Genomic DNA, 16240 nt, shown 5'->3' with positions numbered 1-16240 from the left:
CATAGCTCAGGTAGAAAATTTAGATTACTCTTTTATGTTTTACCAATCACAATGGCAAAAGGGATGGAGCTGTCCTGTTGGACCAAGCCTGGATGTTCATTTTCCAATGCCTATAATGTACAGTGTTGATCCCACCAGAATAGCACAAAGTGGGTTCCAAGCATAAAAATGAGTCGCAGATAAAGGATGCTGTGCAAAAACTAAAACAAACAAGATAATGTTCACTATAAAATGTAGGTAAGAAAAGGGAGAAAAGAAACGACTGGATTTAGACAGCCAGAGTCCTAATGAAATTCATGGCTGTGGAGCAGTAGAGAGAGAAGCCAGCTTGCAGGGGTGAGTGGGTGGTGCAGGAGGAGTGAGTGAGGAAGAAGGCTGAAAGTGGGTGTCACTGTCAAGATGACTGGCTGTGAATGGCACTTCCCTGGTGATCCAGTGGCTAAGACTCCATGCTCCCAATGCAGGGGCCATGGGTTCCAGCACTGGTCAAGGAACTAAGGGTTTGAATGCGGCAGCTGAAGATCTCGCATGCCGCAGTCAAATAAATATTTAAGATGACTGGCTGCGAAGAGAAGCAGTTACAATGTTTTCACCTGAGCTCCCCCAAAAGGTGGACCTGATAAAGGGATTGAGAGCAAGGAGTTTATTTGATACGTGATCCCAAGAGATATGGGACAGTAAACCAGAAGGAAGGAATCCAACAAGAGAAGATGCATGAATGAACAGGTTACAGCTGTGGACAACTGGAGTGCTTCTGCTGATGACCTTGAATTAAGGTGTAGGAAGTATGCCTCCCCTCAGACTCAGTCACTGGAGAGGTGAGGAAGCCGGGGGACTACCTACCAACTCTCATTCCTCAGGGATGTCCGACTGCTGGGGGTGGGACTTGGGGGGTGAGGAAATGTAATCACCCCAGCCCTCCTGGTCCTGCTCCTGTTTCCCCGCTGAGCCAGCTTCTCACTGCCAGTGATGCCTCCAGGTAGTGGCCCAACTGGATGCGAACGAGGAGCGCGCTTTTACAATATGCTAAGTAAATATCGTGAGCACTGGGACAGCAGGTCCCGGATGCTCTTTCGCTGAAGAAGAGTAAGAGATGTGAGGGGCCTGGCTTGATGTGGGTGATTTATAAGGAAGTCTAGGAACCTCTGCGAGAAATCCTCTCTCCTTCCCTCAAATGCATCAAAAATTGTTTGCTAAAAGGAATTTAGAGTGAGATCAGGACTGAACGGACTTCAAAGTACCACCCTCCCCTCACTCCTAAGGAGAAATCGGTCTGAAGAAGGGAAAACGAGTGACCCATCGCTGGTAAGATCAGGGCAGATCCAGGGCTCCCCAGGGCCTGTATGCAGGGGACCAACAACCTTAGTCGCTCCATCGTGACCCTCTCTTTGCGACCCTACGGACTGTAGATCGCCAAGCTCTTCTGTCCATGGGATTTCCCAAGCAAGCCTGCTGGAGTGGGTTGCCATTTCCTTCTCCAGAGGATCTTGCCCACCCAGGAATTGAACCCCAGTCTCTTGTGTCTCCTGCATTGGCAGGTGGATTCTTTATCACTAAGCCGTCAGGGAAGCCCCATGTCAGTGACCTAAGGAATCTAAAGTCACCTCCAACCCACGGCTGTGCGCCACCCAGGAGGTCTCAGAAAGTGTAAGGAGCATTCGCCCCAAAGGAAACCAGCAGCCACCGGAACGCTTCTGGTTCTCTGCGGTCTTTAAGCAGGAGAGTAAAAGGAGAGCATCGTAGACACAGTATGAAGCCTTAGAACTTGTTTCTAATCCATAAAATGTCCCCTTGAAATAGCAGGTGGAAAGCTACCTGCAAGCCCCCTGAAAAGTGATCCTCCGACACCGCCGAGTCCCCGCCCCTCTGCAGTGACCCAGGGCTCGGGAGGACCGCCCCAGTTTCCGGTCCTCTCCAGGGCCCGCTCCCGCCGCCGCGCTCCCCCTCCTCCAGCCAGCCCCTGCACCCTCAGGCTCAGGGAGCCGGCCCGGGAAGGGTGCCGGGCGCGCCTATAGGTGCAAGCCTCAGGGAGGGCCGCACGGAATCACGGGGCGGAGGCGGGGCCGCGCCGGTGGTGGGAGTGGCCGCGCCAGGGATGGGCGGGACCGCGCCGGGGGTGGGAGCGGCGTCCCGGCTGAGCTCGCTGCTACAGCAGACGCGCAGGCGCCCGACCGCGGGCAGCCTTCGGGACCCGGGAGTCGCTGGGGGCGGGCGCGGGGGCGCGGTCGGAGCGTGCGGGGCGGGGCCGGAGCGGGGCGGGAGCGCGGCGGGAGCCCGGGATGGTCCCTAGCTGAGCCGCAGCCCGGCCGGCTGATCCCTGCGGCGGCTGCCGGGGCGGCCCGGGCGCGCGGCCTTTCGCCATGTACACCTTCGTGGTGCGCGACGAGAACAGCAGCGTCTACGCCGAGGTGTCCCGGCTGCTGCTCGCCACCGGCCACTGGAAGCGGCTGCGGCGGGACAACCCCAGGTTCAACCTGATGCTGGGAGAAAGGAACCGGCTGCCCTTCGGGAGACTGGGTGAGCGGCCCCGTTTTGCGCCCTCCTGCTCCCTCCCTTCCCCCGTAGGACGAGCGCTTTTGTTTTAAGGTCGGAAACCTTTTCCCCTCCGTCGTTCCTCGGTCAGATCGAAAACTGCATCCCTAGTGGGCCAAGCGCAGCGTTTTTCTTGCCTTCTCTTGCCCTCGATCGAATTTGGGGCGGGAGTGGCTGTGCGGGCCCCCGGGACGGCAGCTGCCTCCTGACAATGACCGGCCCCCGCAGCCCCCTCCCCCCGGCGGCGTCGGTCTCTCCGGGGGCGGGGAGCCGAGGCCGCTTGTTCCCCGGATTCCCCAGGGCCCAACACCCCCAAATCTGGTAGGTCGGCTGGGCGGATCGCCGGGCGGCGCGAGGCTCTGCGAGCCGGGGACGGATGTCTGGCTGGAGTCCTCTTGCATAGTTCCTCCTCCGAGGATTCCGCCCTGCCTGTTTGGGCTCGGGAGGGGTGCTTGCGTGTGTTGAAAAAGCTCTGAGGATTGAGCTCCCCGAGTACTCAAACTGTCAGGGGATTTGGAAGAGACCTCTGAATTCCAAAACCTGTGAGCCCAGCCCGGCGAAGGGCGGAAGGGTGTCTGATTTTGGACATTTCCTTAGACCACCAAAGATCACGTTTTCACAGTTTCGTGTTGAATGCAGATTTTTTCGTGACACTGGGTTCTCTGCCTGCTCTCTCCGAGGGAGTTCCCTTCGTGCCCATGGTTGCAGCAGGCAGCACCACATCTCCATATCCGCCTGTAGGAAGGGGCTGGGGAAGGAGAGGACCAGCGGCTCCTTTTTAGATGACGTAATCCAGAAGTTGTGCGGATCACTTCCTTTCACATCCCATTGACCTGAGCATAGTCTCACGGCCACTCCTCACTGCACAGTCATCCGAGAATTGCAGCCTCACTCGAGGTCGCCAGTGTGCCCTGCCAAAATTCCCCTGGGTTTGGGACCCCAACGTATTACCAAAGAATGGAAGGGGAGGATCAATAATGAGGAAAAGTCATCTCTGCTTTGGAGGGCGTCCCAGAGAGGGCAGTGTCCTACCTCCAGTAGAGGAGACCGTTTTTTAGAAATAGGTGTGGTCAGAGGGTGGAGAGATGCAAGAGGCAAAGAATGAAAATAGCCATCTGGAATTGACTTGCCCTTGCTGAAGGCTTTCGTGGTGGCTCAGCAGTAAAGAATCCACCTGCCAATTCAGGAGACATGGGTTCGATCCCAAGATGGAGAAGATCGCCTGGAGAAGGAAATGGTAACCCCCTCCAGCATTCTTGCCTGGAGAATCCCATGGACAGGGAAGCCTGGCGGACTACAGTCCATGGGATCACAAAGAATCATACACAACTTAGTGACCAAACAACAACAATAAGCCCTTGGTGAGCTTGCATGGAGAGCACAGTTGGGTGGGGGCCTGTAGAATTGTAATGATTTGAGCAATGAAGGGGGTTCCCCTATCCTTACTGAAATTTCATTAAAATGGGACCACGAACAACTTTTTATTCTTACACAAATTTCTAATGTATGATGGGAACTCCATGGAAGAGCTGATTCCAACCCCCAGAAATTCTGGAATACAGAGAATGTGCCTGGAGATTGCCTTTTGTTAAACTGTCTCCCCAGGAAGCCCTCAGCAAGAAGAATGCCTTCCCTGAAAGAAGAAGACCTGCTTATAGTTGAGAATGTTAAATTTCCTCCTTACTCTCTCTGCTTCCCTGACTGACAGACTTCTTCTTTGGACTGGGTGGTGCCTGGCTGAAAGAGCTGAGGTTGGAATCCTAAAATTAAAAACTGACAACACACTATCTGAAAAAAAAATAAAAAAAAATAAAAACTGACAACAATCCTTCAATAAAAAATAAATAAATTAGAAAAAAAACACCAACTGATAACAGTGGCTCAGCGGTGGTGGAAGCAGGGGCCACCAGCACTGCTGTGGGGCTCAGCACTAGGATGTAGAAGCAGAATTCTAGGAGGTCCAAAACCTACACCGGTACCATGAAGTCAACAGTTGCTCAGTACACGTTTGGTTTGTATGAGAAAGCTGAGGGCTTCCTGCGGAGACAAGGGGCAATCTCCAGACACATTTTCTTTTTTTTTTTAAATTTTTTATTAGTTGGAGGCTAATTACTTCACAACATTTCAGTGGGTTTTGTCATACATTGATATGAATCAGCCATAGATTTACACGTATTCCCCATCCCGATCCCCCCTCCCACCTCCCTCTCCACCCGATTCCTCTGGGTCTTCCCAGTGCACCAGGCCCGAGCACTTGTCTCATGCATCCCACCTGGGCTGGTGATCTGTTTCACCATAGATAGTATACATGCTGTTCTTTTGAAATATCCCACCCTCACATTCTCCCACAGAGTTCAAAAGTCTGTTCTGTATTTCTGTGTCTCTTTTTCTGTTTTGCATATAGGGTTATCGTTACCATCTTTCTAAATTCCATATATATGCGTTAGTATGCTGTAAAGTTCTTTATCTTTCTGGCTTACTTCACTCTGTATAAGGGGCTCCAGTTTCATCCATCTCATTAGGACTGGTTCAAATAAATTCTTTTTAACGGCTGAGTAATATTCCATGGTGTATATGTACCACAGCTTCCTTATCCATTCATCTGCTGATGGGCATCTAGGTTGTTTCCATGTCCTGGCTATTATAAACAGTGCTGCAATGAACATTGGGGTGCATGTGTCTCTTTCAGATCTGGTTTCCTCAGTGTGTATGCCCAAAAGTGGGATTGCTGGGTCATATGGCAGTTCTATTTCCAGTTTTTTAAGAAATCTCCACACTGTTTTCCATAGCGGCTGTACTAGCTTGCATTCCCACCAACAGTGTAAGAGGGTTCCCTTTTCTCCACACCCTCTCCAGCATTTATTGCTTGTAGACTTTTGGATAGCAGCCATCCTGACTGGCGTGTAATGGTACCTCATTGTGGTTTTGATTTGCATTTCTCTAATAATGAGTGATGTTGAGCATCTTTTCATGCAGACACATTTTCTTATTCCAAGATTTCTGGGGGTTGGAATCAGTCCTTCGATGGAGTCCCCATCATACATCAGAAACTTGTATAACATTAACTCCCAAGCATCCTGATTGGGAGTTTGACATTAGCAGATGCAAACTATTCTATATATGTATAACTGAACCACTTTGCTGTATAACCAGAAATAACAACTGTGTGCATGGGCGCTAAATCTCTTCAGTTGTGTCCAACTCTTTGCAACCCTACGGACTGTTGCCCACCAGGCTCCTCTGTCCATGACATTCTCCAGGCAAGAATACTGGACTGGGTTGCAGTGCCCTCTCCAGGGGATCATCCCTACCAAGGGATGGAACCTTCGACTCCTGCATTGTAGGTGGATTCTTTACCACTAAGTCACCAGGGAAGCCCCAGTTCAACTCTAGTCCCATATAAAATAAAAATTAAAAAAAGAAATTCTAAAAAGAATGTCAGCCAAAAAAAAAAAACCAAACACACTTCAATAAAAAAAATTTAAAGGTTAGCTTCTTAAAAACAAGCAGAAAAAAAAAAAGCAAAACAGCATCCCACAGCCAAGTGGTTATATGACTTCAATGTTAGGGATATTTACCTTTTGTACACAGTGCAAAACCCAAAGAGATGGCCCAGCTGGATAAAGGCCCAAGAATGCTGGTGCCATGGAGATGAGAAAGTGGGCAGTTTAGGTGTGAACCAGTCCACCTGTTTTAGGGAGATAATAAGAGCTAGTTAGCACCTGAAACTTCTTATTTGGTTATATGCTGTCCTCAGATGAATTATTCTTACCTCTGGCATCTTCAATTCAAACTCCCTTTGTTTCATTCTACTTTTGTGTGGCTGAAAACTCAGTGCATTTTGTTAGGATGTTAAATATACATTGAGGCTTTTGTAGAGATTATCATACTGCGTGAAATAAGTCACACAGAGAAAGACAAATATGTATCACATATATGTGGAATCGAAAAAATATAGTACAAATGAATTTATTTACAGAACAGAAACTGACTCACAGACATAGAAAAGAAACTTACAGTTACCAGAGGGGAGGGAGGGGACGGGAAAAATTAGGCCTATGAGATTAACCAATTCACACTACTATATAGAAAATAGATGAAAAAGAAGGATTTATTGTATAGCACAGGGAATTATATTCAATATCTTGTAATGGATATGATTATTAAATACAGTGGAAAAGAATCTGAAATTCTTTTAGCCCAAGAAGATAGAGTGGGAAAAACCTATAAATAAAGAAGAAAACTATTTGTATTTAAAAAAAAAAAAGAATCTGAAATATATATATAGAGATACATGTATAACTTAATCACTGCTGTACATCTGAAACTAACACAATATTGTAAATCAACTACTTCGATAAAAAAAATTTTAATTGAGGCTTTTGTTTTTATTTGTATCCTTCTGCTTTAGTTTTATAGAGGAGGGGGGCATGCAGTGCAACCTACTGAAAATGAGTTTCCCAGTGGGAGTATGCACAGAAGAGTATTCTCAGGGCTTCTGAATTTATAGACACGACCTCTCCACCATCCCCCCTCAGCTAGCTAATGGCTCCCCTAGAAGCTTGCAAAGGTAGACATGCTTGAGAACAGCAGGATCTTAGTTCTACTGCCTTCCTCGATGGCTATAGAGAGCAAGGGTAGCAACATCAGAAGTTTGACCACTTAAGTTTTTACTGTATCTGTTCAGTTCAGTTCAGTCACTCAGTCATGTCCGACTCTTTGCGACCCCATGAATCGCAGCACGCCAGGCCTCCCTGTCCATCACCAACTCCCGTTTACCCAAAGTCATGCCCATCGAGTCGGTGATGCCAGAGATTATTAAATCCATGTGTTAAGCCACGAGTGGGGTACAGTGGGGATCCAGGAGAGGCAAAATAGAAATTACTCGTTCACACTAGGAACAAAGGCAGCAGTAGTCTTTGGCAGACCTTTGATACTGGTGTAATCTCCACTCTGGGGAGGGTGAGAATTGCCAGCCGAAAGCCGAGCAAAGGGGCATTGAGGTGCAGGGCAACAGAATCGCTCCCTTTCCAACACCCAGTCTGATAATGGGGGAAAGACGAGCTAAGCATGACACGCTGCTCTCTGTCCTGTATGTGGGTGCTGACATTGTTTTCCATCGGAGAAATGGTCTGTTTCCTTTCTGAACCTCCTCTTTGCTTCACAGGTCATGAGCCTGGGCTGATGCAGTTGGTGAATTACTACAGAGGGGCCGACAAACTGTGTCGCAAAGCATCTTTAGTGAAGTAAGTGTTCTTTAAGACCCAGTGTTTTCCATTGTCACCTAAACGTGAGCTTTCATCCTAAAGCATTTAAGCAGAATGTGGAGTTGTCTTTTAAGAGTGAAAATACTTTCATTTAGAAAGCAATCAAAGGTCAGTTTTGGTGTGTGTGTGTGTGTTGCCACATTGCCCGAATCTTAGTTCCCTGACGAGAGATCGAACCTGTGCCTCCTGCATTGGAAGTTAGGAGTCTTAACCACTGGACTGCCAGGGAAGTCCCCAAATAGTAGTTTTGATTGTTATCCAAACTTTGCTGTATATGTCTGGTAAAGCCTGTCTGTCTCTTACATGAGGGGCTTCCCTGGTGGCTCAGTGGTAAAAAAAAAAAAAAAAATCTACCTGCTAATCCACAGGTTCAATCCCTGGGTCTGGAATATCCCCCCAGAATGGCAACCACTCCAGTATTCTTGCCTGGAGAATCCCATGGACAGAGGAGCCTGGCGGGCTACAGTCCATGGGGTCGCAAAGAGTCGGACACTACTTAGCGACTCAACAACAATAACTCTTGGGTGAGGATCCCTTGAAGCAGAGCCTGAGACAGGGCTTTTCATGGCAGTGATTAATGAGGAGAGGCTCGCAGGAGAAACTCATTGAGAACCAGGGAAGCCGGGGAAGCAGCCAAGCAAAGAGGTGGTTTCAGCTGAAATCTCAACTCAGCCTGATTCCATGGAAATTGGGAGCAAACGGTCCCTTAATAGTCTAGACTCTGATGTTGGTCAGCCACTGGCTATGGGAGGACGCACCTTCCCAGCATTTCTAGGCAGCAGCTGGTCCCTAGAGAAGGGGTGCACATAAGCTTATAGCAATAAACTTGCAGCAGCCAGGGGCCCCTCAGAAGGGACACCTGGGGAGAATATACCAGTATCTACCACACTGCCCATCTCTGAGCAGTTCACTTATGGCTTACTGCCAAAATAACAGCATCATGGGACTTCCCTGGTGATCCAGTGGTTAAGACACAAAGAGTCAGTCACTCTTTGTGACCCCATGGACTGTAGCCTGCCAGGCTCCTCTGTCCATGGGATTCTCCAGGCAAGAATACTGGAGTGGGTTGCCATTTCCTCCTCAATGCAGGGAGCATGATGAGTTCCATCCCTGGTCAGGGAACTAAGATCTCACATGCCTTGCGGTGTGACAGAACAAAAAAAGAAGAGCAGTGTCATAAGATGGAAGGGAGCAGCCTGATCCAGTGATTAAGATCTAGGATCAGCAGCTTGGGTTTTAATTTCAACTCTTCTTAACAGCTTGGGCAAATTTTCTGATCCCTCTAAGCCTCAGTGCATCCTTCACAAAGAGGTTGTAACGCACATAATGTCTGTAACAGTGGCACAGAGTGAGCATCTGACTCTATGCCTTAGTTTCCTTTTCTGTAAAATGAGGATATTAATAGCAACTACCTCGGGGTTGTTGTAAGGATTAGTTGAATTAATTTATGTAAAGTCTTGGACTCATGCGAGGGTCAGAGTCCATACTGTATAAATGAAAGAGGGATGGGGCCCCTCAAATCAGGTCTCCAGGATTGCCTCTACGGTGACTGGTGTGAATGCGTATGTAGCCAAACACATCACTTAGGTAAGACACTAGAAGGCGTGACTCAATGAAAATACTCTTTTCCCCAATCATACTGCTTTCCGGGCTCTAGATATTTACTGACTTGTGTTGATAGGAGTATTTCCACCTCTTGGCTCAGACTCACTGCCCTCAGTAACTTATGTATCCACGTCTCCCTGTGATGGATTTTCATGATTTATCAGCTACTCCTAAAGGAGAACAAAGCTTCATAAAGTCTTCTTTTTACATATTTACGTATTTATTTGTTTTTTAACGTTTATTTACTTGACTGCATCAGATCTTAGTTGTGACATGGAATCTTTGTTGCCTTATGCAAGATCTTTAGTTGTAACGCATGAATTCTCTAGTTGTGGTGTGCAGGCTTAGCTATTCCACAGCCTTTGGAATCTTAGTTCCCTGACCAGGGATCAAACCCATGTCCCCTGCATTGCAGGGTGGATTCTTAACCACTGGACCACCAGAGAAGTCCCCTTATTTACATATTTAGAAGTCAGAAGTTTGTTTCATAAGAACTAGGAGTAGAAGTGGGATTATTTATTGAGGTTATTCATTTAGATATTTTGATAAAGTGCTTGTTCTTTCTATGATTTTTTTCCTAAAGATAAAGGTAGGATTTTTTTTAAGTGAAAAGCAGAGGATACTGTGAAAAGTAATGTTCTCTATATTTGCATACTTGGCAGCTAAGATAAGATGGAGAGAGTTCAGAGCTAGAGGCATGAGTAGATCTGAGTAAGTGTCTGGATCTCTGTGACCTTGGACAGTGCCACTCAGAATCTCCGTGTCCCATCTGTGGGGATGTCGGGGATCATGCCCGCTCTTTGCCTGCCCATGGCATGTGATGTGGTCTGTTATGGCACCCTATACATGGCGATGTGACTTACACGGGCTGGGGGTTGTCATCCTCTAAGCTCCCTTCATTCTCTCAGGTGTCCTGTGAAGGATGGTGGTCATTCCCTTTGTCCCGTAGTTTATATGGCTCAAAGTGAAAGTAAAAAGTGTTAGTCGCTCAGTCGTGTCCAACTCTTCGCGACTCAGTGGACTGTAGCCCACCAGGCTCCTCTCAGTGGGATTCTCCAGGCAGGATACTGGAGTGGGTTGCCATGCCCTTCTCCGGGGGATCTTCCTGACCCAGGGGTTGAACCCAGGTTCCCTGTGTTGCTGGCAGATTTAAAATAAAGTAAATAGAGTGCTAGCTGCATGTGTCACTTTCAATTGCCTAGTAGCCCCATTAAAATGAGTACAAAGAAGGCTTCCCTGGTGGCTCAGTGGTAAAGAATCTGCCTGCCAATGCAGGAGACTCGATTTCCGTCCCTGATGTAAGATCCCACGGGCCTCAGAACAACTAAGCCCATGTACTAGAGCTACTGAGCCTGTGCCCTAGAGCTTGGGAGTCACAACTACTGAGCCCATAGGCCCTATAGCCCGGGCTCTGCAACAAGAGAAGCTGCCACAATGAGAAGCCTGCGCACCACAGCTAGAGAGTAGCCTCCACTTGCCACAACTAGGGAGAAACCCGTGCAGTAATGAAGCCCCAGACAGCCCCAAAAATTAATTAATTAATTTTTAAAAATGAGTACAAAGACATTGTACAATTTATTTTAGTAATATATTTTATTTAACCAAATAATTCTAAAACGTCAGTTTGACATGTAATTAATATAAAAAACAACTAATGAGATATGTTATTTTTGTATTCAAGTCTTCAAAATCTGGTGTGTATTTTATATTTATATTTATCTAAACTCAAACATTAAATTTCCATTGGTGTACTTCCCAGGAGGTGTAGTGGTTAAGACTCTGCTCTTTGACTGCAAGGGGGCACAGATTTGATCCCTGTTTGGGAATTAAGATTCTGCATGCCTTGGGTGTGGGGAAAAAAAAGAAAGAAAGACACATGCAGCATGGATATAGGTGAAAAAATATAAATCACAAGGCCATTTTTTATCTTTGACTATTGAGTGAACTAATAATTAAAAAGAATGATTTGGTAAGCATTCCTCTTATTTTAAGAGAATGTGAATTGGAGTTAACAGTACAAGAATCCTGGTAAAATTCTTCTATCTCTCACTCAGGGGCATTGGTAAAGAACACAGGATGATTAAATTCATCATCTTGTGTTTCTTCCATTCTTCATTGTATCATTTGCAAGTATGTATTGAACCATTTTAACAATTTATCCATACTGAGTACAAATGTTTTCAGTATGTGTCGATATGTATCATGCAGTAAAATATAGCAATAAAGAAAAAAAAACAACAACAACCAAGCAATCATCAGTTTATTAAATCCCAGTAAATCCAGACTTTAACCCAGGTTAGCTGAAGTAATGTCTGTCATGACAGAAACTATTTTTTCACATGTAGATGAAATTCTTCTGACAAATGTAAAAGATTAGAAAGTATCTTTACCATGTGTTTATATTTTAGGCTGCAATTTGACAATATTTTTTCATATATTTGGAAATCTTTTGAGGCAAAACATACAAATTATTAATTGGGCAGCTTCTGTCACCCAACTCATCTAACGCTAAGGAAAAATATTTCAAATTTTTCAAATTTTGATTGAATCTTTGATATTGTTAGAAATGCTTTGTACTCTCTGGGCAGTTATTGATGGCTTAACTAAAGACCATCCACTTTTTGTAAAATATTTTTTTAGGCTTTCCTCAAAATTCTTTTACTACATTTCCATCTAAAACGATACTGTTTTTTTATGTAAGAATCCAAGCCATTTCATAGCTGAACAAAGTTACAAACCCAGATCCTATTAAAAATGTGTTTAAAGTTTTTTTCTGTTGAATTTTTAATTCTGATTTTAGCCACTAATTTCATTGTTTGTTTTTTGACTGTTGAGAGGTAAACACTTACCAAATTCCTTATGTTTCTTGAAAATGTCCCCTTTATACAACAAACTTCATTTTTTCTTCCACAGCAGATTTTAATTGCCATCCATGTTGAAATTTGTGACACACATTGAATGTCTTCAAGTGCTTATTTTTCCTTTATTATGTAGTTATAGCTCTAGCTTCTGCATCTCTGCTCAGTTTTGAATCAGTAGTATACCTTTGTTTTAAATTGAAGAACTTGTCCATACACATTTTTTTTTATTTAAAAAAAATTATGCTTGTTTACCAATTATGATTACCTAGCTATTACTAGGGCTTCCCAGGTGGCTTAGTAGTAAAGAAACACCTGCAGGAAATAATAGGTTCAATCCCTGGTTCAGGAAAATCCCCTGAAGAAGGAAATGACAACCCACTCCAGTATTCTTGCCTGGGAAATTTCATGGATAGAGGAACCTAGAGGGCCACAGTCCATGGGGTCATAAGGAGCTGAACACAACTTATTGAGTAAACAACAACAACAAAGCTATTACTATAACTTGTGCTATGAGCATAATAAGCATGTTATAATGTTTCATCAGTGGCTGGAAAACAATTTGCATGAATCCATCTATTGTCCACAAAGAGAACAGTGATGCTTTTATGTTTTATGTTTAATACTAGAAGCAGCGTGTGCCCCCGACACACAGGCCACCCTCCAACAACAGCATCTTAGGTCACCCAGTGGTTAAAGGGAAACATCATCTTGCCAAAACAGTACTGTTGTGCTTCATGGAAACATATCTTACAATGCTTCAACTTTTAAATTAAAACTAAACACAATTGGAAATTGGGTTCCTGAGTTGCATTGGCCACTTTTCAAGCGCTGTGAAGCACTTGAAAGTTCCATGTGGCTCATGGCCACCATATTGGACAGTGCAGATAAAGCCGAATGATCTGTGAGAAGAAATGTATGGTTTTTTTTGTTTTTGTTTTTTGGTTATTTTGAGTTCTTTAAGTTAAATTCCATTGCCTCTGACTTAAAGTGAAAGTGAAAGTCACTCAGTCGTGTGTGACTCTTTGCGACCCCTATAGTCCATGGAATTTTCCAGGCCAGAATACTGGAGTGGGTAGCCTTTCCCTTCTCCAGGGGATCTTCCCAACCTAGGGATCAAACCCAAGTCTCCCACATTGCAGGCGGATTCTTCACCAGCTGAGCCACAAAGGAAGCCCAAGAATACTGGAGTCGGTAGCCTGTCCCTTCTGCAGCAGATCTTCCTGACCCAGGAATTGAACCAGGGTCTCCTGCATTGCAGGTGGATTCCTTACTAACTGAGCTATCAGAGAAGAGCTTTATTTAAAAATCTAAATTTATAGCTTCTTTTCATTATTTCTGCTGTTGGCTCGCAGACTGAGTTTTGCTGATTACAGACCAGGCTCTGCCGTTTCTGTTTTAGAGAGACAAAGAAGTTCAGCTCAGGAGACACTTGTGAGTGTCTTTGGCTAGGTTCTTCCCTCCTCTGATTCCTGGGGACCAAGAATGGGTTTAGAGTTAGGACTTGGGAACGATTCAGAGCTTGCATCCTACCTGTTCCTCACTACCTTTATGATGTTGGGAAATTCATTTCTTTGTGACCCAGTACCTCATCCATGAAAGGTGATGCTGGTGCCTCCCCCTAGAGATCTCATTGGGAAGGAGATGCCGAGGGAAGCCCTTGTGTGTATTAAGTGCCTGATTTTATATCCCCCTTGTTATGTTATTTGGGAGGCAGGAGATGTGCTTAGTTATGACCACCAGAGTCCTGTGTTCCATCAGAAAGACTCTTCCTGGGAATTCCCTGGCAGTCCAGTGATACAGGTTCAATCCCTGGTCTGGGAACTAAGATCCTGCAAGCTACATGGGGCTGCCCCTCCCCTCACCAAAAAAAGATTCTTCTTACTCTGCCACTGTAACCAGGCTGAGCTAAAAGCAAGAAGTAAAAGACTAAAATAAATCTTTAGATAATTCAAATTCCAGAGTATTAGGCTTTTCTCTCCAGAGTTGGGCCAAGGTAGTATTTTTGCTAGTAATCCAGATAGTTTCCTCAATTCTCCACTTGGGTTTGTTAGTGCAGGTCTAGCTTGGCTACAGCGTATTTGTTGGAAATATGTTGGTTCAGGATCATTGCAAGTTAAGTTTCCTTAGTGATGCATTTTAAGAGGAGTTAAAGTTCTGGACATTAAGCCCCTTTGGAATTCCATGGAGTGTGCCTGTAAGGTCCTGCGTAACAGCTGTGTGCTGCTCTGTGGTCCATTGGAGGTCTGCCCAGTGAGGCCAAGAGTGGGGCGTGGTATGCCCCAGGCTCTCCAGGCTCTGGCCATGCCTCCTTGGAGAGCTGTGGAGCGAAGCACTGGCTTTTCTGAATAGAGGGAGAGAGTGTCCTCAGAAGAGAGACTGACCTTCTATCGTCTGCCAGGCTCATCAAAACCAGCCCAGAACTGGCTGAGTCCTGCACATGGTTCCCCGAGTCCTATGTGATTTATCCAACCAACCTCAAGACCCCAGTTGCTCCAGCTCAGAATGGAATCCATCCACCGTTCCATAGTTCAAGGACGGACGAGAGAGAATTTTTCCTGGCTTCATATAACAGAAAGAAAGAGGAGGGAGAGGGCAACGTTTGGATTGCGAAGTCATCAGCCGGAGCCAAAGGTGAGTTGGCATCACTGCCCCTCTCCCTTCCCTGTGGGTGCATAATATGCTTTGTTAGATTCAAATGATGTCTTTAGATCAGTGACTATTCTAATCTGAATCCTCCAGAATAGAGACCACATCTAGTTACACAATTTAAAATAACTAGGTTCTGATGACCTAGAAATGTGTATCTCCAAATCACTTACAGAAAGTCCTACGTTCGAATTAGTTCCATTCTGAGAGCACATTCATAAGCCCAGTTTGTTTGTGCGTGTGCCTAGTAGCTCAATCGTGTCCGACTTTTGGCAACCCCATGGACTGTAGCCCACCAGCCTCCTCTGTCCATGGGATTCTCCAGGCAAGAATACTGGAGTGAGTAGCCATTCCCTTCTCCAGGGGATTTTCCCATAGGTACCCAACTAACACAGTCGGCCATATAGTACTGTACTGTAATAGATTTATAATACTTTTCACACAAATAAGACATTAAAAAAAAATAAACATTTTTCATCTTACACTACAGTACCACGAAAAGTACAGTAGTAGAGTACAACAGCTGGCACACAGGGGCTGGCATCGAGGGAACAGGCAAGAAGAGTTACTGAAAGAGGAGGGAGAGGAGGTGGGAGATGGCCGAGCTGAAGGGTCAGGAGCAGCAGGAGACGAAGGGCAAGCTGCACAAGCGGTTGTGGAGGACGCAGCACGTGACAGCGTGCTCCAGACACGTGAACTGCCTTACGTGATTTTGACATACAAACGCACGTTCTCATCTTTGAAAGTTTGCAACTTCAAGGTTCGTATGTAGGGGACTTACTGTATACTAAAAATAAAGTAAAATAAAATAAGCAAAAGTGTCTCTGAGCTGAGGGCTTTCTCTTTAAGCTCCAAACCCAACGGTAAGCATTTTCAACTTAATATGTCTGATGTAGAACCTTTTGTTTCCTTCCAAACTATACCCACCCCAACCTGCTCCTCTTTCTGCCTGCTCATGGAGTACATGATCCCACTTTTCACCCAGCCTCTGGACCCCAAACCTGGGAGTCCTTCTTGCCTGCTCTTTGCTTTACAGTCAATCTCTAACACATCAGCAAGTCTTGCTAACTCTACCTTTAAAATAGTCTCGAATAGAACTTTTCTTGCCATTTCCACTGCTCTCACTTGACATCAAAGCTCCTGTTCTCTCTAATCTGGGTAATTACAATGCCTTTTCACAGCAGCTCTCCTGCTCTCGGGCCCAGTGATGTTTTAAAAATGGAAACATGATCATATAACTCCCCACTCAAGACTTACCAGCTGCCTCCCTGAGGCAACTAGAATAAACTCAAGTCCTGCTGGAAGTCGACACCACTTGATATTTGCCCA

The 16240-nt window shown here is 45.6% G+C and overlaps 1 protein-coding gene across 1 annotated transcript in view; it reads left to right on the top strand.

The window, feature by feature from the left end:
- The first annotated feature begins 2176 nt into the window (after positions 1-2176).
- Positions 2177-16240, top strand: part of TTL (tubulin tyrosine ligase) — a 35159-nt gene continuing 21095 nt past the window's right edge. Inside the window, exons 1-3 of the mRNA XM_043917871.1 lie at positions 2177-2517; positions 7700-7778; positions 14664-14896. Of these exons, the coding sequence (XP_043773806.1) occupies positions 2361-2517; positions 7700-7778; positions 14664-14896 (469 nt within the window). The 5' untranslated portion in view covers positions 2177-2360. The remainder of the gene's footprint in view (positions 2518-7699; positions 7779-14663; positions 14897-16240) is intronic.

The sequence above is a fragment of the Cervus elaphus genome, chromosome 11 (assembly GCF_910594005.1).
Source record: "Cervus elaphus chromosome 11, mCerEla1.1, whole genome shotgun sequence".
Classification (NCBI taxonomy): domain Eukaryota; kingdom Metazoa; phylum Chordata; class Mammalia; order Artiodactyla; family Cervidae; genus Cervus; species Cervus elaphus.
This window is presented reverse-complemented; position numbering and strand designations above follow the sequence as displayed.